Source organism: Sardina pilchardus, chromosome 4 (assembly GCF_963854185.1).
Source record: "Sardina pilchardus chromosome 4, fSarPil1.1, whole genome shotgun sequence".
Classification (NCBI taxonomy): domain Eukaryota; kingdom Metazoa; phylum Chordata; class Actinopteri; order Clupeiformes; family Clupeidae; genus Sardina; species Sardina pilchardus.
In genome coordinates, this window is record NC_084997.1 from 20,231,028 (window position 1) to 20,256,600 (window position 25,573).

Below are 25,573 nucleotides of genomic sequence, written 5' to 3' on the forward strand. Positions count from 1 at the left end.
ATAATTTGTCTTGTTTGCCCAGAGCAGTGGTAATCCCAATAAAGGACCATTCAGAGACAGTGTGACGTCAGCAGCGCACGCACACACACACACACACACACACACCGAGAGATATACACACACTCAGTCTTTTCATACACAATTTTTTTCTTTCTCTACGTATGGTATGAAGATATATGGGTAATGCCAATGAGTACTCTACAACAGACTAATATGCCATGAATGTTTCACTTGCACAGTATTTTGCATTAGGTTTGGTATAGTATGAATCACAAGCATTGATAGCTCTCATGAAAAAGTATCTCTGAGGAGTGAGAATCCCGTAATATAACTTCAATGAAAATGTAAGCTACAAGACACAAGTACATACACGAGGCATGGATGTTGAAATGATCTGGCAAGAGAAAACCCCTGGATGCCTCGCACACAAGTAGTCATGATTATGTTATGTTCAGATTTGTCTAAGATGACATTGGGGCACGGCTCAAACAAGAGAAGGATTTTTTTTCTTTTAAAGTTCTTTTAAAGTCAGTGACATTTTTAATGTCAGGAAATATACACATGAAGCCATTTTGAAAAAGTCAATATAATGACTGTTTTTGAGTAAGGAACATACTAAACCAGCTAAAAACCTTAAACATCTTAAATACACATCTGCTTAACAGTCACAAATGAATCAAAAAAGTAGAGGTTATTCATAGTTATGGAAACATATGTACAGTTTATTTTTCTTTTTTAATATATATTGTTTTCCAGAGACAATGTGAGCCCCTGATTTAGGGTGTGTCAGACTGCACAGGAGGCAGAGGAGGAAACAAACAAACACACACACACACACACACACACACACACACACACACACACACACACACACACACACACACACACACACACACACACACACACACACACACACACACACACACACACACACACACACACACACACACACACACACACACACACACACACACACACACACACACACACACACACACACACACACACACACACACACACACACACACACACACACACACACACACACACACACACACACACACACACACAGTCACTCTCTTCCTCAAGCTTTCCATAGAGACTCACACACAGACTTCAGTTGAGGCCACATATTTGGGGACAAACCATGGTGGGAAAAGACTAAAACAAAAGACTTAAGGGGGGAAAAAAAGTTTCACAAAACACGCAACGCAATCCTTTGCTTTTAAAAGTCATGTTATGATACTCGTTCCTGAACCATGGCTTACGCGATGTCTGTTTTGGAACGGTTTGATTCGTTTCTTTGACTAGGACAGGACATGCAAATAACTGAACAATGCAGTCACTGACACCATTTATATTGAGGGTGAAAAAGGCAGCAATTGGCCTCAGAACGGTAAACATGAATTTTTAGCAGCTATATTTAAAAAAAAAAAAAAAAGCTCAGGTGTTGACACACCATCAGTTTAGCGGACCAGATTGGGAGACGTAAATGAGACAAAAAAAGTAGGGGGGGGGGAAACAAAACAACACCACCCCCCGCCTCTCCATGTATGGTTCCCAACATATACAGAATATCAGACAGGTCCTGCTGTAGAGGTCCGTGCATCACTTCCTGGACCTTCCCCAGTAGCAGAAAGGAGAACACGAACAGTTTAACGTTCTCTCACAAAGCTGCAGCTGCTGCAGTGACAACAGATGATTGCTCCTCACTCAATCCACCCCCCCCCCACCCAAAACAAAAGAAATGCGCCGTGCTGTTTCCCAAGGCAGGCACGCCGTAGCCCTTAAGGTGACAGTCGGTCTGCTCACACAGACGTACACACACACACGCACACACACACACACGTGTTACAGTGTCTACCTGCAGATTACTGGATCTCTCAGTACATTAGCAGTCATGGGGAATACACCTGCAGACTGACCCCATGTACCTGGGAAGGAAGGCTTTAAAAGGAAAGAAAACAGTCCTTTGGGGGAAGAAAAAAAACAAAACAAAAAGGACACACAAACGCACACTAAACATGACAGAAGCTCTGATGGTTTGTTTACATCCAAACCAAACCACATCAAGTCCAGAGCCCTGTGGTCCCTCCACAACCCTGTCAGGTGAAGAGTTTTCTTCTATTGGGATAGTCGCCTCCACTGGTGTGTGTGTGTGTGTGTGTGTGTGTGTGTGTACATACAACACACAAATGTGTAGAGACACACTTTTAACACACAATAAAACACACACGGACACATATCAGCTATACATTCTCTCTCTCTCTCTCTCTCTCTTTCTCACACACACACACACACACACACACACACACACACACACACACACGGTTGCAGAATAAAATGGGAAGAGATCAAAAAAGATGGATGCTAAATTAAATCTGCTGATAAATTATTCTATTAAGGAAAAAAATATACAAACAAACAAGATTTACAAATGACCTTCAGGTACAAAACTTAAAACAGGCGCTCACTCTCTTTTTCCTCACACACACATACACTTTTCCTGTGGTGAGGGGTGTATTGGCCTGGGGGGGGGGGGGGTAAGGAGGAGTGTCCGCAACACATTGAACATGTATGTTGTATATGGGACGGTGCGTTCACACACGATACACTCTGCTGCTCGCCGGAAACTAACGAACCATCTAAAAAAGGAAAGACGTGACATGCTCTTCTTGAGGGGAAGGCTGGGCTACGCCCTTTGGACCACTGAGTTCCAGGTCTCCTGAACTGAATGGAAACCAACCGAGTCCTTGGTGAGCTGACACCACTGCACCACTTTCTTGAGTGATCTTTGTTCGCACACACGTTAGTTCTTGTGCCTCCAGTGGTGTGTGTGTGTGTCTAAGTGTGTTTGTCTAACGGAGCATTTCATTCAGGTCCTCTGGTCCGCCGATCTCAAGGATGTTCACTGATCAGGTCACTGCAGCTGAACTCTGTATGCACAGATGAGGAGCTTGACCTGTGGAAAGACAAAGGCATCTTCATTTAGAGTTTATTTAAGGTTGGCCATTAATGTCTCTTTCCTACAAATGGCATCAGCATTGGTAGCATGTGTAATTTCAGTCATGATTACAATCAGAAAGATTAAAAAAAAAAGAAAAAAAGTTGATCCGTGACATTAAAACCATGTTTTGAATGAGTTGAGTAGAGACAATAATCACATTTTAGCTACTAAAAGAGTTTAAGTTTTAGTTTTGGACAGAGATTATGTTATTTACAAACCATCTAAAAGTAACATCAATTGTAAAATGTTTGCTGCAGTTGGTATTTTATTGCACAACCTCTGATGCCACCTTAATTAGATTGACAGATCAATTAGATTGACAGGACTATTAATATTCAGAGAAATGGTCTTCATACTACCATCCCTGGAGGAGTGCATACAGTAACAATAGCATAAAATAGCTACGGCGTCTAGGAATAGAGGGTGGACAAGACTATCAAGTTACCCATGTCATAGGTATCCATGACTACAAATGCAAAACAGCTTTCTATAATTGATTGAGACATCTTAAAGCTGCCTCTGTGTATTCACTCAATGACCTATCCAGGCAAGGAGGACATTACTATATCCAGTCCTTGGACTATTTAGCAGACCACCTGTGGGAAAGGTCTGGCCCAGATGAGGCTCTGATCAGGTTGACTCGGTCTGTCTGTCTGTCTGTCTGTGACACACACACACACACACACACACACACACACACACACACACACACACACACACACACACACACACACACACACACACAACACACACTTTGCCTCAGCAATCGATTGAGACGTCTTTGACCGGTCTCCGTTTTTGAACTCGATGACCTTTCCAGTCAGATGTTGTTGCATCTAAATGCAGCCTGGTGCTATATGAACGAGTTGAGTGCAGAAGTCCCTGTGGAAATACACCTGGCTCTGGGCTGGCCCAGACCTGGGCTATATTTATCTGGTAGACACCCAGATGCTCTCTGATTATGCATTTAGCACATCCAGCTCCCACAGCAGAGGGCCAATACTGAGGCAGGAGGACATTCCTCTTATGTCTCTTTGTTCCATATAGGAAATTATTTTATGCATGTTATGTTGTGTACTGTATAATAATAATAATAATAATAATAATAATAATAACAATAACGACAATAATAATAATACTTCTTATAATTATTATTATTATTATTATTACAACACATTTAATTTTTATAGCACTTTTCAAGACAGTCAAAGACACCTGCATGTTATGCCTGGACTCTGCACTGTGTATTCTATATCTATAAACAAAACCAATCAAATAAAATAATCAGATCAGTCGATGAGCCCCCACCCAGGACTTGCCTTAGCGGTCGGGGCCTCGGCGAGCCTAATAAACAGTTTGTTGGATCCCAGCACCGGACTGAAGGAGTAGATGAAGTGACTGTCCTGTAGGGGGCAGCAGACACAACACACGTGTTAACCAGTCATCAGCCTCATCACACATCCTAACCCCCCTTACTCACACAATCTCTTCATTATGTCAGCGGACAGAGATGTGACTGTGACCTGAAATAAGCCCCAGGCTCAAGTGTGCTAGTGGGCTTTTGGAACCACTGAGGTTTCACAGGTCTCTGAATAGTTGCTGTTGTTAGAGAAACAAGAGCTGCTCGTTCCAGTCAGCTCACTAGTATTCCCCTTGTTCACAGCCACCAAATATCGTCAAGGACATTGCAGTTTGGTCAAACTTGTAGAAGTATGCATCTAAATCAATGCCTATGATAAGGTTAAGGACTACAAAACACGTAGGCATCTTGTGTTTTGTTTTGACCAAAAATGATTAGATAACATAAAGCACCTCAAATACGAACTCAGATCACCTGGTGGTACATGTGATGAAGGTCAGGGGAATTCAAGGGAGCTACCAAACATCTGACCTACATACCTGACCAATGGAGCTATGCGACTAAAAGTCAATATTTCCTGCACATCTGCAAACATCTAAGTCAAGGTGCAAGGAGCAAGGGAAGAGTGTCAATATTTGTCAACGTGGAACAAATTACAAACTGACCCTCAAAACCATAACGCACAAGCAAACAAATAATCATCTGACAAGATCAACATTCACCAATGGAGTATATAATAGGGATGTTAACCGGTGACTGTTTGACCGATGGTTGACCGTATCCACGTTAGCCGACCAAAGTTGTCGCTAGTCGGTTAAACAAAAAAAAAGAGGCATCTTTAAATTAGGCTAAAGACAGTGGACTAAACGTTACTACAGCTAGCCATCTCATTCCAAGAAGATCTTTTTTGCGTGAAGTTAACAAATTATCCCTCTCACTCAATTTTTCATAACGCCTGCTTGTAGGCTATGCTACGTAATAAACCAATAAAAACATTTGGCACGAGGTCACAGCGTTGGCCGGTGCGTCTTTTGCAATCTGGAAGTGTGCCGTTTTATCCATTGGTTTTATCATATTGCAGTCTAAGCAACTTTATGCATAAGATGGGCTTAAATTTGGAAAGACATTACATCTACATTTCAGGAAGGGTCATCAATGGTAACAGATAAGGTAATGATCATCTTTCGTTATTGTTGTTAGCACTTCCTCAAACTAAGCTGCGTCTCTTCGGAGCTGTCATTTTCATAAGTGAGCCTTTTCAGCCATTTCAGCTTCAAATGAGCTTCTAACGCTAGACAAACGCCTTTATTTGCAACGCGATCACCTTGTACCCAAACCATTTTCGGAGCAAAGGAACCATTTGTCCTCCATTTACAAGCTCCTTGGTTTGCAGGACTCATTGGCGCTGTAGGATTTAAAAAAGTGACGTGAGTGAAAGGGCGGCGCCGGGGCTGTGTGTATGAGCGTAGGACAGAGAGATGAGAGTTGGGAAATTGCGTGGCTGTTATTTCAAATAGCATAATTTATTTTAAACGAATCGGTTAACCGGTTTCAACCGGCTAATGAGCCTCGGTGGTCGGTCAAGAACATTTTTAGTTTTCGCCATCCCTAGTATATAACAAAGCAGGATGTGACATCACCGGAGGGGAGGGAGGCGGAGACGTACCAGGAAGATGGGCAGCTGGAACTTGTCGTTGAGGACGACGGCGTGGACGCTACAGGGCCCGCACAGCCTGGCCGTGACCTCGCTCAGGAAGTTGGCGTGGAAGATGAAGAGGAGGATACCTGATCCTACGGCAAACCCAGAACGCACAACAGGAAAGGTGTGAACGGCGTGGATGGTGTGTGTGTGTGTGTGTGTTTATGTGTGCGTGTGTGAGTGCCTGTCAGTGTGATTTAAATTCACTGGCTCACAATTTTAACACAAACCAGAGCAGGTGAAAATTATGTGAGGCACAAGCATAAATTTGATGTCTATTATTTAAATTTAAAAATGAGCTCAGTGAATAGAACTAATGGACTGTGTCACTGTGAATTTGCCTCATAATAAAACCTTCATCACTCCTCATCATATCCTCATCTAACAGCAAAGACACGTCTGTGTGTGTGTGTGTGTGTGTGTGTGTGTGTGTGTGTACCTTCTCCAGGATTGTGTGCATTATGTGTGCGTACACAGGGTTGTGTGTGTTGTGTGTATTGGAGAGTGTGTGTGTATGTGTGTGTGTGTGTGTGTGTGTACCTTCTCCAGGGTTGTGTGTGGGGGGTTTGTAGTTGAAGTCCAGAGAGAAGTCTGGCCCCTCACACAGTCTGTGGCAGGCCAAGGGGAACACTGGCTCCAGCAAGGCCAATCGCGTCTCAAAGTACGCTCGGATTGTCTCCTCTGCTACCGTCGATAACCTGTGTGTGTGTGTGCGTGTGTGTGTGTGTGTGTGTGTGTGTGTGTGTGTGTGTGTGTGTGTGTGTGTGTGTGTGTGGTGTTGGAAAGAGAAAGGGAATAAATGAGACACACACTTAATATGAAGTCCCCTAATTTAGTCTGTTCAGTCTAAAGATCAGTCTAAAGATTCAATCACTTCCAAAATCTGTCTGTATGGTCCTTAATAGTCAATGTGCATTAAAATGGTCCATCACATTCAAGTGTATGCAGCGTAATCAGTGACTATGATAAAAAAAAAACTAAAAAATGTAAGCACTGTATATGAATAACTACATGATGTTTTCCAGCTAAGATTTCCGCGACAGTGAGAACCCGGAATCCTTTCCCGTGAGTAACGCCCCTTGTCCCATCCTACTGCGAGTCGCGCTCCATACTCACGTGTGGATGTGGTCTTTGATTAGGTCGTACACCACCAGGTTGTTGCTGATCTTGGCAAAGTGCATGGCCGTGTTCTTGTGCTTGGACAGGATGTTGCAGTCTGCACCGTACTCCAGCAGGAGGCGCACTACGTCCGCATTGCCTCGCTTGCATGCCTATCCAGAGAGAACGAGGAAGAAGGGGGCTTTCATTATAGGCAATGCATCTCTTACTGCAGTATCTTGCATCAACCACGGTCATGAAAGTGATTCATTCATCGCTGTTGACTATTTATGGCAACTCGGTACCTCTACTTTCAAGGCATAGACAGGCGTGGGCATTTTAGAAATAGTCTCCATCAGGCTTTTAACGCACTACTAATAGACCTCCTAAGAGTCTAGAACGTGACAAATGAGAGACGGAGATGGGGAGAGAGAGAGAGAGAGAGAGAGAGAGAGAGAGAGAGAGAGAGAGAGAGAGAGAGAGAGAGAGAGAGAGAGAGAGAGAAAGAGGAAGAAGGCTAAATATAGATAGCGAAAGACAGGAAGAGAGATAGAGAGAGAGATAGAGGGATGAGTATAGAGAGTAGACAAACAGATGAACACTTTTTTTTTAATCCCCTAGGAAAGAGAGGAAGCGGAGTCCCATATCGCAACCCGATCCCTTTTCTTCCTCACCTTCATCAGCGCCGTCTCTCCGCCCAGCGTCTGGGTGTTGACGTAGCAACCGGCCTCCAGCAGAATGGCCACGGTGGTGAGGAAGTTCTGCACGCGGAGAGGAAGGGAGACAAGACAAGAGCAGGGGAGTGGTGAGGGACCGTAGGGGAAGTTCTGGGTGAGTCCACGGAGGATGTGAGCGGAGCAGGACAGGCTCTGACATAACCGGCCCGGGCCCACAGTGGCAAAGACTGGACCTTCCTGGGGTGCGTTTCCCAAAACCATAGTGTTGCTAACTGCTAGCAACTTTGTTGGTTGGCAATGGGAAATTACATTGAGCTGAGTGTCATAGACATGCAATGTTGGACACACAAAGTGAAGGTGTGTCTTTTCAACTTAATTCGGTCCCCTCTAAGGATGCTCTGCTTGTGAACTTTTATTACTCTCCTGAAACACCTCGTCAGCTCAACGACTTCTATTTAGCAGTGAGAGACAGTGTTGGTGTGTGTGTGTGTGTGTGTGTGTGTGTGTGTGTGTGTGTGCGCGTGCGTCTTCCTACCTTCTCGGCGGCGTGCATGAGCGCGGTGGAGCCGTTCTTCTGGCGGCCGTTCACCTTCACGCCCTTCTTGATGAGCAGCCGCAGGATGTCATCGTGCCCCCCTGCGGCGGCCAGCATCATCAGCGACATACCGCTGGAGTCCTGCAGGGGGCAGCAGAGTCAGTGCCATAATAACACCCCCCCCCCCACCACCACCACCACCCTCCCATTCCATGGCCACCACCGTGCTGCCATAACCACACGCCACCACACCACATGACAGACTCCCGAGCCCCACCATTACATCAGGGCGCACGCAAATTACACGCCGCCCTCCTCCTCTAGACTCGGCCTGGAATTCCTCCCACAACTTCACTCCTGCACTCAACGCTGAGGAATGCCAGCGAGAGGAATGTCCTTTAGAGGGGTTTTTTCCGCTGATACGGGAATGTTTCTAAGTTTTTGATTTTTTGGGCAATTTTTATACAAAGACTACAATCCCTCTGTGAGCCCTATGTGAAAGAAGTGGCGGGTGAAGCCCCCTCACCTCCTGATCCAGATTGTAGTCCACGTTGGAGGCGATTGCAAGTTTCACAGCCAGGTAATCGCCACTCTTCACCGCCTCACGCAGCTCACCTGAGTCACACAAGCACAAACAGGCACAAAGAGAGAAGAGGGGGATGAGTATGATGTCACACTGACCTCGAAAAGATGATGAGTGTATGAGTGTGTGAGTGTGTGTATGTGTGTGTGTGTGTGTGTGTGTGTGTGGGAGAGCATGCATGCGTGTGTGCATGTGTGAGAGTGTGAGAGTCAGAGAGCGAGAGAGCGAGAGAGCGAGAGAGACGCAAAAGAGAAAGGAAAAAAGACGTCAAGAGAAAATGAGAGGTTGAATGTTGTTTCACACGGCGGTCTGAAGCTTGTGTGGTCCGACCCAGACATCTGAGCAACAGCGGGCTTCGGGATGGGAACCGAATGCAGGTGCCCAGAATAAGAAAAACAATTCCATCCATGCTGCATATGTCTTAGTACTAAAGTTTGAGCACTCTGTGCACTCTGTGCAAGTGGGTCTGTGTGTGTGTGTGTGTGTCTGTGTGTGTGTGTGTGTGTGTGTGTGAGAGCCTGAGAGAAAGAGAAAGTGGCAAAGTGTGAGTGTGAGAATATGTGATAAGAAGAGGCCATAAAAGGGAGAGAGAGAAAGAGAGAGAGAGAGAGAGAGAGAGAAAGAAAGAGAGAGAGAAAGTGAAAGTGATGAGTGAGTGTGTGTGTGTGTGTGTGTGTGTGTGAGCGCGCACACACTTTGTACTCACTGGGAGTAAGTGGCTCTGCGGAGAGAATCTCGTCCTCTCCGTTCAAGTGTTTCTGAAAGTCATCCAGTGTCATCCAGTCCAGCTTAATATCCACTCCGAGGTTCAGTGAAGCCTGGCCCCGATCTACACCATCACACAAACACACACACATTTCACCATCACCAAACATTGCCTATTTGCAGCAGGTATTTTTGAACACAGCTAATATTTATTGGTAAACTACTAATTGGGAACAAGAACGGCACAGTCACATCGACAAATCGAGAACAGCAGAGACCCTGTGCCATGTGCCAAATGACCCTGATGAAGGCGCAAGCCAAAACGTTGACTGAATAAAGAAATACATGATACTGAAGTTCCGAGTGTGCCACGACACTTCTTTTTTATTTTAAGTCTTTATTTGCCGCCGTGAGCGCCTCATAACGTGTGCGTTTACCATCATCAAACAAACTACTAATTGGGAACAAGAACGGCACAGTCACATCGACAAGTCGAGAACAGCGGAGAGCCTGTGCCCAATCACCCTCCCGAGCCGGTCGGTCACCGCTGGGCCTTTATGGGTCTCAATCAATCTTGCCTGCTCGTTGGCAAGAGTGTTGTGACCCGAGATGGCCTCAATGAGCTTCTTTTGGCATTTTAGAAGATTGTAAACACTCAGTAAGACTTCTATGGGATGCAGCATGACAACGACATCATTTAAACGCAATCAACACACCATTTTCACTCTCTAACCTAAACAAACACATCTGCAACAACAAACAGCGTGTAAACGGAATTCGTGTCTTCTTGCATTTATCCCGAGTAACCACAACAGCAAAAACAAAAACAACCAGAACAGAAGTGTCGTACCAGGCGTTTTGTCCGGCCTCTCCAAGGAGTCGTGTGCGTCCTGATTGTCGTCGCCGAGGCGCGTTTCGCTGTCCTGCCTCTTCCTCCGCCGGTCCCGCCACTTGCCGGCGTCGTCCCCGAAGTCGCTGGACGTCGGTGTCTCCGCCGCCGCCGCTCGACGGTCCTCCAGCCGCTCCTTCCGCCGCCTCTCCTCCTCCTCGGCCGTGGTGCGCTCCTTGCGCTCGTCGACCTTTGACCTCGAGGGAGGCTCCTCCCTCCTGTCCTCGCCGTCCGACTCCGGGGTCGCCGGGCTTTGTCCGGAGCGCGACGCTGTAAGATGGACGACCAGAGTCAGTGAGCCGCGGAGGCACACAAACAAGAATGACCGATTACACCCATTAGAGTAGAGACTTAAAAAAAATAAAACAAAATAGGTCACCAACAGCAGGATGGAAAGAGAGAGCGAGGAAGGATGTGCAGAGAAAAAGAAAAGAAAGAGCGCAGCGGAGACAGAGAGAGAGAGAGAGAGAGAAAATGAAAGATGGAAGATAATCAGAGATAATAAAAAGAGAACCCTGGGACTCCACATTACAATTACACAGTACCATTATTATAACAAGGGCTTTCTGGGTAGGGATTTCACTATAACTTAACCTGAGGATGTTTATCACGGAGTAATCAAACAAACAAACAAACAAACATGCGCGAGTCTGGATATGGAAATCCATACACAGTGTAATGGGTCATATCTACGGTCTCTGGAGAGGAAGAGGAAATAAGAATTCTATTAAGGGTCCTCCAACAATAGAAGACATTCATTAAACATTCCATCCATATTCCAGATGCTTTATAGCGCTGGCTTGAGAAATGCCATGCATTTAGATGAGCTGTGTTGACAGACACACACAGAGAAAGAAAAACACACACGTACACTCACAGAAAGACAGGCACATAGAGATAGAGACACACTGATAACATGTCCTCATAGGATCTGGGCAAGCGACTGTCTTGTATGTCTGTCTACACTGAATCTGTTGACTACGCCCTTCTATTGAGTCATATTTCTCATTCAAAATGGCAGAGCAACCCGAGAGACAAAGACGACTAGAAACGCGTTGATGCAGTCAGGACACTCCATGTAATCAATCCAATTTTATACCTAATGTTTGCCTGTATCACATCCTGTTAGGACCTAGTGTATTATTAGTGTATAGTCTATGTGTAAGACACACTCAGAGAAAAACAGGCACACACACAGAGACACACACAGAGACACACACAGAGACACACACAGAGACACACACAGACAGAGAGACGGCGGCTTTGGCGTGCTTGTTGTGCTGCCTCACCATCTCTGGATTTGTCTGCCTTGTCAGCGTCCGGTCGCCGGGCCGGAGACTCCTTCATGGGCCTCGTCTTCTTGTCCGATTTGGCCGCATTCTGCCATGGCAACAAGAGCAGACTTGGGTCTCAGAGATAGAGCTGAACACTGCTGAGGCAGCAGAAGGGAAGGACAGTGAGAGAGAGAGACAGACAGAGAGGGAGGGAGACAGGGAGAGGGAGAGAGAGAGATAGATAGATAGATCAAGAGAGGCAGAGAGAGCGAGATAGATAGATAGATAGATCAAGAGAGACAAAGAGAAAGAGAGAGAGATAGATAGATCAAGAGAGAAAGAGAGAGCGAGAGAGAGAGAGAGACACTTCCCTAACCTGACTAACAAGAGATGGCATGCCATACAGAGGAAATGTGCTTCCTGCGTGTAGACTTGAGCACTATATGCTGAGGAAATAAAAAACGTCCACAATCACGTTATCAATCGCCAAGTTTTCTTTCCTGCTCAGGAACTCTTGATGAACTCAGCTGATCTTATTTAGTTTTGGACCAGGAGACAACACTGACTTCCACCAAGTGTTCTTGGCGCTACAGGTAGAAGATACCAGGGTTTCAAAAACAAGGAATATTTCTGTGTCAGAAGTTACCAGAAATGTATGAAGTCGCTACACTTAATCTATTTGCGTATGGTAAACTGGCACAGTAGCCGAGAACCTTAAGCCCTGGTCATTTCAGCAGGCGATGGCCTGCGGGCGCGGGACTGGCATCTCCTTACCTTCTCTGTGCCAGGGGCGCCCGTGTGTTGTCCGTGTCGCCGCGGCGCCCGGTCCTTGGCCTCGCAGTTGAGCAGGAACTCTTCAAACAGGTTGGAGGCGGCACCCTTCTCCCCGCCCGCCGCCCCGGCCCCCGCCCCCGCCGAGCCCTCCCTGCCCTCGTCCTCTTTGCCGCGGCCCGAGGACGACGAGGAGGAGGAGGACGACGAGGGCGCCCGCTGCGCGGCGGCGGCGGAGGAGGAGGAGGAGGAGGACTCCTGCCCTTTGCCCCGCGGCTTGGCCTCCGCCTCGTCCCCGTCGTTGCTGCCGCCCCCGCGGGGCCCCTTGTGGCCCTTGCTGCTGCCGCCGCCGCCGCTGGTCAGGCTCTTGAGCTTGCTCAGGCTGCTGTCCCTGAGCGGGGTGGCCCCGGAGCTGGAGCCCGACCCCGAGCCCTCGGCCTTCTTCAGCTTCTTGTCCTGCATGAGCTCCTTCAGGCCCTGCAGCTTCAGGTCGCTCTTGCTCTTCTTCTTGCCCTCGGACCTCTGCTGCTGCTGCGCCCGCTCCTTCTCCCGCTCCCGCTCCCGCTCCTTCTCCGACGGCTTGGCCCTCGCCGGCGTGTCGCCGTGGCTCTCCGCGGCGTCCTCCTTGCCGAGCGACTGCGTCTCGCTGTTGGCGCCCTCGTCCTCGTCCGACGACTCCAGCCCCTTCCTGGGCTTCTTCTTCTTCGACTTCCTGCCGTCCTCCACGCTCTCCTTCTTCTGCTGCTGCTGCTTCCCACCGCCGCCACCGCCATCTTTGAGCTTGCCGTCCTTCTTGTGCTTCTTGGGGGCCACGGGCGCGTCCGAGTCGTCCGACTCCGGCAGCCTCCGCTTGCTCTCGGCGGCTTTGTGCTCCTTGCGGGACGACGACGACGACGACGACTGCTGTGGCGGCGGTGGAGGAGCTGTTTCGCGGGCCTCTTCGTCCTCCTCGTCCTCCTCGTCCGTCTCCGGCGCCGGCAGGGGCTTGTCCTCCTTCCATTTCTTCTTCTTTTTCTTCTTCTTGTCCTTGAGCAGGAGGTCGTCGTCCTCGGGCTCGGCCTGCTGCTGCTTCTTCTTCTTCTTCTTCTTCTTCACGGGCATGGACACCGGCCGCTCGGCGTCGCTGCTGTCCGAGTCGGCGTTGAAGATGTCGCTTTTCATCGGCAGCTTTTTTTGGGGGGGGAAGAGAACAAAACGGCGGATTAATGTTCCGAGCAGGCACCAAAACACTGGCAAAAGGCAGTATCAACACCACAGTGCAAAACCTGGTGTCCAAAAAGGGTGATGAGAACAAAAGAAACACCCGCACACGATCATAACCATTTCCCAAGTGTTGCATTTAACAGAAAGTAGATGGCATCAATAGTTCGTTATTTTATTGCACTTAACAGGCAGGCTATGTCAGGCACGTGACTGAAGCTTTCCGTTCCGCTGCAACAATTGGGCTCCACTCTAATCAATGGAGCGGGCTACACCAGATCTGATAGCGGTGCGCACATTTGAAAACAATGTTGCGCTCTGCGAACGGAACGGCGTGCCTGAGGTGGCCTGGCTGTGAGCAGGAGCTGAATGTCTCGCCACACAGTCATCACACCACTAGCAGCCTACTACAGCACAGAGATCCTGGAGTCAAACACAGGGCCATCACAAAAGGCTGCTACATTCTTGACGCGACAACAAAACATTCACCTAACACTGGCACATCACAATTGTTAAAATACAAAGTACAAAATAAACACAGTATTATCATTATTGGTATAGCGCTGCATTGACTATCATGACACCATCATACTACTGGGGGGGGGGGGCGGCATGAGAACGACCCCACCCAGAAAACGCTAGAAGTCATTAGATGTGTATTACCTGGCCTCGGGGGGGTGGCTCAGAGGGGGGCCTTGAGCTATCATCACTGCAAGGGGTCTGAGGTAGTATAAACGTAAGAACGTCAGCATTGACGGAGGACTCAAGGTGGGTTATGGGGCTTCAGGTTGGGATAGAAACTACTGTTCATTCGTTAATTCATTCATTCATTAATTAATTCGCTCATGCAGAATGTGCCGTGCTAAGCTAAGCTAAACGCTGGGTCAGGCAAGAGACCGATTTCGCTCAGATTCAGATTTCAATAGGTCATTTCCTGTTTTTTCCATGACCACTATTTCTGCTATTTCTTCTATCTGGTTTTAAGATCAGAGGACGAACTAGGCTGGGGCTGCTTCTGTTGATTAGCATGTTGTTCTGTTTTGTTTTGTTTCATTTTGTTTTCATTAGTTTCCTTTAGACAGTTCCCTTCATGATGATGTCCCTTGCAGTTATCTAACATTAGCATCAGACACAGGTCCTGGGACTGTGGTTGGAGTCGTGCAGGGCAGACTCCAGACTTTATCAAATGATTTTCCAGATGTGTTCTTTCCTACACCAAATCCTTAAGTATTCAACTATCTTGTTTTTTAAAAGGTCAAAACCTACAGGAATACTCTTCCTCTCCCAAAGGAAAAAGGCTTTCTAAATATCAATGGTTTTCCTGGCCTAAACAAGATCATATTTGAATCATAACAAGATCATATCTGAATTAAATACATTTTCCCCCAAAAAGACATTTCTTTTAAATGTGACCTGTATTACAGTGGTTTGATCACAACTTCTGTTCAGACAGCATTTTACACAAGCCATTTTTCACAGTCTGGAAACTTATTTATAGCTTTTTCCACACCTTCCAAAGCCTTCATCCAAATGACAGTTATTCCAAATCTAATTGGTTTCCTGAAAATGACCAGAAACAGGACCTATGCACGCACGCACACAAATCTGACAAGTGTGGAAACCCAAATCTGGCAAGTTCGGAATCGAAATATCAGTTCAGCGACAGGTCCCCGAGTCCCACCGCTGCCGTCCCAGAGCTGCCAGGTCAAAGGTTACTCACCACACTGGCGTCCTTCTTGGGCTTGTTCTCGGCCAGGGCCTTCTTGTAGGCCAGCAGCACCTCTCTGCAGTCCTCCAGGTGGGCCTCGGGCTCCCAGGTGTCTTCGTCCGCCGTGTAGTTCTTCCAGCGCACGCGGTACAGCACCTCCCCCTGCAGAGTTCAAAGGTCACAGAGAATGATGATGAGCGTATGGGCGACAGTTTTGACCACCACAGCATGCAAAAACAAACTTGTTTCCCATCTAGACAGGAACTTGACTGTCCACAAGGTCAATTCAGGAGGCAAAAAAGTGACCCCTGGCTCTTTGCTTGCATCATGCACCCCAATCATGACCATCACGATGATGATAACCTTCAGAGGTCCTCTTTTTAAAGAAAACTATAAAGATAAATTACCAAAGATACAGAGGACAGGCAATCAAGACGCTGCAGACAATAATTAACGCAACCAAGTAGAGGAGCTCTGCTACTGATTATTTAGAGGTAGTAAAAGGTAGCACTGGTGGCTAGCAGAGGAGAGGGGAAAAGAGCCCTTAAAGAATGAAGGCATGAGTCTCCTCTACCACTAAGGTAACCAATGACCTTTTCCCCTTCTTGGATGTAGTGCACAATGGACAACAGTGTGTTACCCTTGCTTCGACTCAGAACCAACTTGCCACAGAAATAAATACATATACGAAAGCACGGACACAGGTGTGTGTGTGTGTGTGTGTGTGTGTGTGTGTGTGTGTGTGTGTGTGTGTGTGTGTGTGTGTGTGTGTGTGTGTGTGTGTTGTAGTAGTAGTAGTAGTAGTAGTAGTAGTAGTAGTCGTCATCAATCAAAAGGTCTAAGGTACTGACTTGAAAGCAGTCAATGAAAGACAGTGCAGGGGTCTATCGTTATGGAACCTAAGCGATCTACTCAAGATCTATCGCCGGCCTAACTGGGACACGAGCAGGATTTGTGTGTGAGAGCAGTAAGCCTGTATCTGCAGTATCTCCTGAGGCAGCGTAGCAGCTGATGAGATGGAGATGGGCTGGGGGTGGGGGAGAGGTGGGGGGGGAGGCACGTGATGCAGGAGTCCACTCAGGGCAGAGTGCTCACCAATGGATCTTCAGAGAGAATGTGATCTGCTTGGTGCACTCTGCCCTGCAAGGGCAAAGGCCACTCAAAGACAAATGAACACACACACATACAGAAGAATGCTGACAGAAATGTCACAGGAGGACTTCCGGACACACTAAATCCTCTCAACCCCACCCCCACGCAAACACACACACACACACACACACGCTCACACTCGACCCCTTGCACTCAAAAGATGGTGCCCGGGTTACTGGGTATAATCCAGATAATATTTGCTTTAAGTCTGAGTAACGGTTTATCTAGGACTGTGGAATGGAGCAGAGAGAGAGAGAGACTGAATGAATGAATGAATGACAGACAGACAGAGACACACACACACAGAGAGAGAGAGAAAGAGGGAGAGAGAGAGAGGGAGAGAGAGAGAGAGAGAGAGAGTATTCCCAGCTGTGTGTTTATCTCTGACTGAATAACAGATAGAGTGGGTGAAAGCACACCACCAGCGGATGCGTTCATTCTCATGTTGATTACTGTTATTAAGCCGTAGAAACACAGCCTTCTGCAGGTCCTCTTTGTGATTGTGACACACTCCCACTGTGAGGATATCAGTGTGTGTGTGTGTGAGAGAGAACAACTGTCTGCCCGACCTCTGCATTTCTTCCTCCCAGACCTTTGCATATCCCCCCACCCCCCACTCTCACTCTTCCTCTTTCCGCTCCACACCACCACGAGCCCATGAAGACCAGCCCCTCCCCTTGTCCACTCCGAGCATGTCCATCAAGCTCATCCTTTGAAGAGATGAGCACACACAGACAGACGCACAAACACACACACACATTCTTTGTCCCTGGCCATCCACTCTCACTACTACCCCATGACCATCTCTTTCACCCAAAAACACCCACCCACCAACACCTCTTTCTCTCTCTCCCTCCCAAGCCTCTCTCTGTGTCTCTCTCTCTCTCTCCCTCCCTCCCTCCCAAGCCTCTCTCTCTCCCTCTCTCCATGTGTTTCCCTTTCTGTCGCCTGACCCACAGCTCCACAGGCTCCATAGTTCCTGTTTGCGGTGACTTCCCAAACAGACATAACTATGAAAGGCCTGATTCGTTTGTGTGCTTAGTTCTGCTGCAGCTACTGCTGCTATTGTTGTTGTTGTTGTTGTTATTGTTGTTGTGGTTTGTGTGCTCCGTGATCAAGGCGTGGCTGCTTACGTCCTGCAACCTTGTCAGCAGGCCTGGGCCACTTTCCATGTGGCGTCCCTGGGCCCTGAGTCCCAAGCCTTTGTCCTTTGTTCCCAACCAATCAGGCACACATTGTCCTCCACGGGTGGTAAATGTGTGTTCATGTTTGTGAATAACTGTGTGTGTGTGTGTGTGTGTGTGTGTGTGTGTGTGTCTCCAGACGTTTGCCATTTCTACTGCATGTGCGTGACTACTGTGCTGGCTTCCATTGTGTAAGGTTATAACTGCAAGCCTGCATGCACTTATGTGGGTATAATGCACCAGCATATGAATATGTGGGTTGGTATGTGTATGTAAACATATGACTGTGCATGTATGTGTATGTGTGGTGTGTCTGTGGTGAGGAGGAGCTGTGGTGTGAGTATGTGTGTGTGTGTGTGTGTGTGTGTGTGTGTGTGTGTGTGTGTGTGTGTGTGTGTGTGTAGTGTGTAGTGTGTAGTGTGTAGTGTGTAGTGTGTAGTGTGTAGTGTGTAGTGTGTAGTGTGCTTTCCTGTTCTTCCGCCTTGAGGTTGTGCATTCCTTCTTTGCTAGGCTGAGCTCGAATCTAGGCGTGGATCTCATTTCAGCTCTGTGCACACCAACTGGAGTATGTTGTTGTCGGTCATTTTCAAACTTACACCAACAACACACATTCACATGCATGGACGCATGACCAACACGAACATGTACCAGGGCACTCGGTAAAACTGATTAGACAGGCCTGAACTTAGTCAAGCATGCCAGTTGTCTTCATCCAGGTCCTCTTTGTCTCAAGCAAAGCCTCTAAATCTGTACGCCACGACTCCTTTTGAGCCCTTTGTCAAACAGGCAGCACTTTATTGTCATAAGGCAAATCACTCGCCATTGATTTGCCTACAGCGCTGTGGCCAAATAAGCGGCGCTTTAGCCTTCAAATGTACACACACACACACACACACACACACACACACACACACACACACACACACACACACACACACACACACACACACACACACACACACACACACACACACACACACACACACACACACACACACACACACACACACACACACACACACACACACACACACACACACACACACACACACACACACACACCTTCCCACACTAGTGGAGCGTGCAGTCGACTCGGCATCGGCAGCCTGACCTGGCGTGCCTGTCAGCTGCTGTTAATGCTCATGGAAGGCTGCCGAGAAGAGCGAGGGTAAATGGGTGATGAGTCAGTGTGTGTGTGTGTGTGTGTATGTGTGTGTGTGTGTGTGTGTGTTAATGCGCATCTGTCCATGTGGGAGTAAAAGAGAGAAAGTCTCTGTCTGTCTGTGTGCGTGTGTGTTCCTGTCTATCTATGCCTGTGTGCCGAATGTGTGTGTGCTAATATTGTACCTGTCAGACTGTGTGTGTGTGTGTGTGTGTGTGTGTTTATGGGAGGAGCAGAGTCAAGAGATTAGTTTTGAGTGGGATGCATTAACCCGGGGAGTTAATGAGTGCTCAAGTCAGACGATTACATTATGCTATGAGCCAGAGAGGAGTGTGTTTGGCTTTGTTTGGTAACCAAAGGTGAGCCAGAGGGGGTTGGTAGTATCTGTCTGTGTGTGTGTGTGTGTGTGTGTGTGTGTGTGTGTGTGTGTGTGTGTGTGTGTGTGTGTGTGTGTGTGTGTGTGTGTGTGTGTGTGTGTGTGTGTGTGTGTGTGTGTGTGTGTGTGTGTGTGTGTGTGTGTTTGAGTGGACCAAAGGAGCTTCTATAAATGCTCTGGAACATTTTAGTGTTGTGGGCGTGAAGCTGCACGGGTGGGAAAGGATAGAGTAGGTGCACCTGTCTGTTAACACGACACACAGACTTGCTCAGTGTATGTGGGGGAGAATGTGACGTGGACATTTAAGTGTCTGTGCTTGCAACAGACTGAGAAAGTGTGTATGTTGTTGTGTGTGTGAGAGAGTGAGACGGAGAGAGACAGGGCTGAGTTGATGTGTTTAAGTGTCTGTGTCTGTGTGTGTGTGTGTGTGTGTGTGTCTGGTCATAGTCAGTTGAACACTGAATGGCAGCGACTACATAAATGTATACATGCGGATAATGTGACGTGTAGTTTTGTGCATGTCTACGTTTACACCAGAGAGAATGTGTGTATGTTGTGTGTACTGTACGTGTGAGAGGGAGGGAGGCCGACAGAGGAGTGAGTGAGTGAGTGAGTGAGTGAGTGAGTGTGTGTGTGTGTGTGTGTGTGTGTGTGTGTGTGTGTGAGAGTGCGTAAACCAGTCAGTTGAACGCTGAATGGCAGTGGATGGCACAGCAGCTTCGTCTCTGATTTCAACTACTGACTCAACTGACACCTTCACCCCGCCCCACACACACACACACACACACACACACACACACAATTATCACCATTATCCCCCTCCCATCTCTTACTCCCTCCGCCTCCTGCACCACTGGAGGCCACTGGGACAACACAGCCCTGGCATTACGAGTGAGGAGACACACACACACACACACACACACACACCACACACACACCCCCCCCACACACACACACACACAGAAAGAGAGATGTACTCACACTCACACACGCATGCATGCGTAGAGAGAGAGAGGAGGGAAGGATTGTCATGAGGGAAGGGAAACGAAAGTGAGGGAGGCCTTTCACTCACAGATATATTTACACATGCACACGCACGCGCACACACACACACACACACACACACACACACACACACACACTACACAGCGGAAAGGAGGAGATAAAGGACTGAATACAGAGAGAGAAATGAAAGGAGAAAAGGGGGGACTGAGAGAAACCTGGTGGGAAAGAGAAACAGCAAGAGAGAGAGGGAGCAGGGAAGAGGAGCAGCAACTATTTGATAACAAAAGTGCGTGTGTGCACGCACACACACACACACACACACACACACGAAGTGTGGGAGAGAAAACGAAAGTGAGACTGCACACACTCTTTCACAGCACACAGCCAGCAATCCGAAGTGCACGGGGGAAACTGGGAGATCTTCCAAAACATGAAGCCCTATGAGAAGTGTGCAAAATGACTCAGTCATGTGAAATGTGCAGTCCGCTGCAGCTTTGGCAGACCAACATAAGGCCAGTCGCCTACAAACACACACACACACACACAGTCTCTCACATAGTGTACACACACACACACACACACACACACACACACACACACACAGGCCTCTAATCCAATACTGTACAGTGACATTTGCGAGACGAGATCCAGACACAAAGTTCAATGACTCTTTTGTCATTGTGTGACAAACAGAGAGCAATGAAATAAGAGATACACAGAGACAATGGGAGATACAGTGTGTGTGTGTGTGTGTGTGTGTGTGTGTGTGTGTGTGTGTGTGTGTGTGTGTGTTTGTGTGCTTATCATGCTGCCATGCAAAATCTGAGGGCAAACAGCTTGGTGGTCCCCCTCCTTCTCAAGGCTGACCACACCGCCCGAGCAGGCTCCACAGCAGCTGTGATCTGGAGTCCCACTCGTTTGTCGGGTCTTTTCCCTCCCTTTCTTTCTCCTCCTCTTCTGTCCACCCTGTTATCTTCGCTCTATCTCTATCCCTGCAGGGACAGACCTGCCCTCCTTCTCCTATTTTCTTCCCTCTTCTTCCTCTCGAACACAGCGGGTTTGCTTCTCCCTCTTCCTTTCTCTCTCAGTCTCTCTCCCCTTCCCATTCTCTCTCTCTCTCTCTCCCTTTGTCCTTCAGCTTGGCATTGCAGAACCCAGGACTTCAGTGAGAAGAAGCAAGAGGGAGTGCTTTCACTCTCTCCCAAACAATTACATCCCCTTCCCTCACACACAAACTTTACCATAACCACAGCTGAGCCTCTACTGCGATCACACACACACACACACACACACACACACACACACACACACACACACACACACACACACACACACACACACACACACACACACACACACACACACACACACACACACACACACACACACACACACACACACACACACACACACACACACACACACACACACACACACACACACGTCAACTGCTCTCACTAAGCCAGGGAGCACAGTGAGGCAGTCACCTCCTCCACCATCACTTCCTCAATTCCCTTTATACACTTGCCAGCACACAGGAGCCAGCAAGCCAGCAGTCATGCAAGCGAGCATTACCCCGCACTTCAATACACAGGAGCTACAGATGTAAACACCTCTCTATGGGCTTGACAACTACCGCAGCCCGTGTGTGTGTGTGTGTGTGTGTGTGTGTGTGTGTGTGTGCCTTGCATGTGGATATGTGTGTGTTCTATGTGTGCGTGGGTGTGGAAGCGGTACTTCCGTCGACTCCCACAAGACGATAGACGGGCCATCTGTCTGTTTAGCTGCAGACGCTCGAATCAGAGGGTCCCTGGGAGGAGGTGAAGCGAAGAGACGAGAGGGGGGGGGGGGGGGGGGGAGCGGAGGTGTGGTGAAGTGATGGAGAGATGGAGGTGGAGGGGAGCGGAGGTCTGGTGACAAGATGGAGAGATGAAAACGGAGGGGTGCAAAGGTGCGGTGGAGAGATGAAAGGGGAGCGGAGGTGTGGTGGAGAGATAGAGGTGGAGGGGAGCGGAGGTGTGGTGGAGAGATAGAGGTGGAGGGGAGCGGAGGTGTGGTGTGGTGCGGCGTGGTGAGGTGAGGTGAGCCCAGACAGCACCTCCTCCCCTCACAGGAAAAGCCTCCCTGAGGCTCCAAGGCTGCACCTGTTACTAAAAAGCCAAGGCTGGCCGTCTGAAAATAAGGGGAGCGCGGCAAGAACAAAAACCAAAACCGGTTCTCGAAGCCTGTTCCGCCGTAGTGGTAGAGACCGAACACCCAGCTTAGATATGTTTTCTACTTGACTCCTGTCAGACTACATGTTCTGTGCTCCAATCAATTCTGCTGCTACCAATTACTATGGCTATGGTTATGTGATCTGGCAGACGCTTTTTTGTTTTTTGCTATGTTTCCAGGCCCGGGGTAGGAACGGATGCTTTGATCCCTTTATTTCCAGGACACAAATTTGAATGAATAAGCTTCCCTAGTCCCTGCTTAAATTTAAAAAGGAAAACACTGACATTGAGTGGCCCTTGGGTGCTTAGCAACAAGTGCAGCAGGTAAAGACTGCAGGGTAAGCAAAAGGACAGCCAGACAAGTAACTGGAGGGGGTGGGGGTGGGCATGTCAGAAACATATTTAATCAATGAGTGTACTTTGGTTAGGTAAGTGGTAGCCTAAGAATCGTGCAAGGAATAAAGTCACACATGGCATTGCACAGCAAAATGCATCACAATACAGGATACTATATAATATTGAATACTAACTTGCTAAATTTTCATCAGTGTACCAAACCTGACATGACGTACAATGACACTACAAGCGGACACCACAATACAAGACAACCATTCACACACACTTTACTGAATATCGCAAATTTCCACATTTGTACACCAATGTCCACTGCATTTAGGAGAGTAACTCTGTGAGTCACTAAACAAACTCTCTGGGGCCATCTTACTCCCGTGACCCTCACAGTGACAGAACAAGACTACTTTATTCTTCTTTCGCAATGTACAGTTATTAGATAAACACAAAAGGTGGCTAATATATTGCAATATTCCAAATACCGTTGCTAGTTCCAACTATACAGTTTTATTTCCAGAACATTCGCTCAAGGACTCTATGTACCCAAGGGTGTCCGCCCAACCGGTAAACTCTCAATGTAAACACGGCAGCCGTACCAGTTTATGAGGACAACTTCTCTCGCATACGTCAACATGTACTATGAAACTGAGCTACAAAGTAAATGCTACCAGAATTGGTATATCATGAGCTGTTGTGGCGGTGTGTCTACACAGAAAGAGACAAAAATCACTATCTGTGCATAACAGGCACTCCGCAGACCTGCAGTGGTTTTCCAGTAAAGTGGTCATTTTCTGTTCAACTAGCGCGTGTTAGCAAGTTAGCATGGGGAGTAACTTATGGAGAAGCAACTGATCTCAGCAAGTACAGCATTTACCCAGCCGCTTACCATGCCAGGTACAGTATTGTTTGAGTTTTAGCCAGTTTAACATACACCTGCAGCCAGCATTTGTATGCAATATCTCAGATTTGCCAGCTAGCTGCATAGACAGCTAGCGTTAGCTAAGACCAACTAACGTTAGATGAGGCCCATCGGAGGGAGCACAACAATTTATCCTTGGCCTGAACACCCAAGGAGGAATCGCGCTATGGCTAGCCTTTCTAAGCTAAGTATAACGCTATAGCAAACTATCATCAGCCAAAGTTAAGGCATACATTTGCCTACACTTTGAGCAGAGGACGCAACCTTTGAAACGTTCTTGGGTAACTACCTTACTACAACACAGAGTGTGTCGGGGAAACCCTCATCAAATGTTGAAATAGTTTGAACTCTCCAAAGTCCACATGCTAGCAACAATGCTAGCTAGATGGCTAGCCAGCTAACTGGCTCACACGCTCACACACCGCTAGCAAAGGTTCATGAGCGGCTTGCCAACGTTCCCCTCCCTCAACTTACCTCTTCCACTCGCATGTCAATGATTCTCTCCACTTCGTACACATCTTCCTCTTCATCTTGTTCGCTGTCTCCGGCCTCGGGTCTCTCAGCTCCAGAAGCCATCACGACCGATACAAGCGCCAATTTTGCAAGCCCTCCCTTGGTTTACACGCTTGTCGCCAGATATGTAGTCAGTCCACTGTCCCAACTAACGACTGAGCAACGACACGGTGCGTTCACTAGTCATTGCAAAGTACAGAGGCGAGCCTGCTGAACGGTCGGCTGACAAGGCTGGCAGACGGCATTCAATTGGCCAACTGACTTTCGGAAGGCCAATCACGTCAAAGACGGCAATGACATACTGGATTTTGAACCAATAGCATGTAACACATACATGTCTGCCTGTGTATCGAATGAACTCGAGGGGACCTTCCCAGTCAACAAATAGTGGGCTAAAAACTCCAGTAGTCACACAGTTGAATCATCTACACAGGCTACAGAACACTCCTTAATAATCATCTTTCGAATAATCATCAGTTTATGATCATGCATCACTGCATTATTAAAATACAACTGTAGCCTATGAGGGCTGTTACTGTTTGCTACTGTTTTTTTTACTATTTTTATTTAATTTTTTATGTAGCCTATATTCAAGTGATAGTGTAGCCTTAGGTAACTTCAGGGCTCAAAATTAGCACCAGCCACCAGCCAAATGCTGGTAAATTTTGAAGTTGTCTGGTAGATTTCAGACAGAAAATATGTATTTCCTGTTGAATGGCTGGTGGATTTCACCAGTTTATCTGTCTCTGGCTGGTAGATATACATTGTACATTCCCAACCGCCCATTGCGATCTTCTGAGGAGCGTCTGTTATGTCGACCAACCATACATGCTAGGTCAAATTGTAGATCCTATTCTTCAGTGGTTCCGTGTTGGTGGAATGAGTTGCCCAGTGCTCTCCGTTCCAGCAACAGCTTTGGATCTTTTAAGAGGGGTCTTAAGGCATATTTATTTAATATGCACTTAGTCCTTTGAGTTTGTGATGTGTTATGGTTTGTATAATAGTATTGTTTTGTTATAATTTGTCTATTGATAGAATTTGAAATTTATTTTGCTATTGTCCTTAAATTTAGCAATACCATGCTTTAGTTATTATTATTATATATAATTAACTGAGTGACTTATTTGATTGCTATTCTCATTTCACTGTTTTATTTCTCATTAGGTTAGTGCTTAAAATTATTGTTTTACTG

The 25,573-nt window shown here is 47.4% G+C and overlaps 1 protein-coding gene across 3 annotated transcripts; it reads right to left on the bottom strand.

Annotated features, from left to right (window-relative positions):
* Positions 1 to 1,016: 1,016 nt before the first annotated feature.
* Positions 1,017 to 24,560, bottom strand: mphosph8 (M-phase phosphoprotein 8). Of its 3 annotated transcripts, none has more exons than XM_062534499.1 (15): positions 24,343 to 24,560; positions 15,519 to 15,668; positions 14,462 to 14,518; positions 12,602 to 13,765; positions 11,843 to 11,933; positions 10,515 to 10,823; positions 9,666 to 9,788; positions 8,903 to 8,991; positions 8,377 to 8,517; positions 7,839 to 7,925; positions 7,183 to 7,337; positions 6,607 to 6,764; positions 6,034 to 6,152; positions 4,327 to 4,410; positions 1,017 to 2,962 (listed from the first exon to the last, which is right to left on the bottom strand). In XM_062534499.1, exons 1-15 carry the CDS (start codon positions 24,442 to 24,444, stop codon positions 2,921 to 2,923), a joined length of 2,871 nt encoding a protein of 956 aa, XP_062390483.1. In that variant the 5' UTR covers positions 24,445 to 24,560; the 3' UTR covers positions 1,017 to 2,920. The 3 variants fall into 3 exon arrangements, with proteins under 3 accessions (XP_062390483.1, XP_062390482.1, XP_062390484.1); XM_062534498.1 differs by having other exon boundaries at positions 6,034 to 6,158; XM_062534500.1 differs by lacking the exon at positions 14,462 to 14,518 and having other exon boundaries at positions 6,034 to 6,158.
* Between the last annotated feature and the right edge of the window lie 1,013 nt (positions 24,561 to 25,573).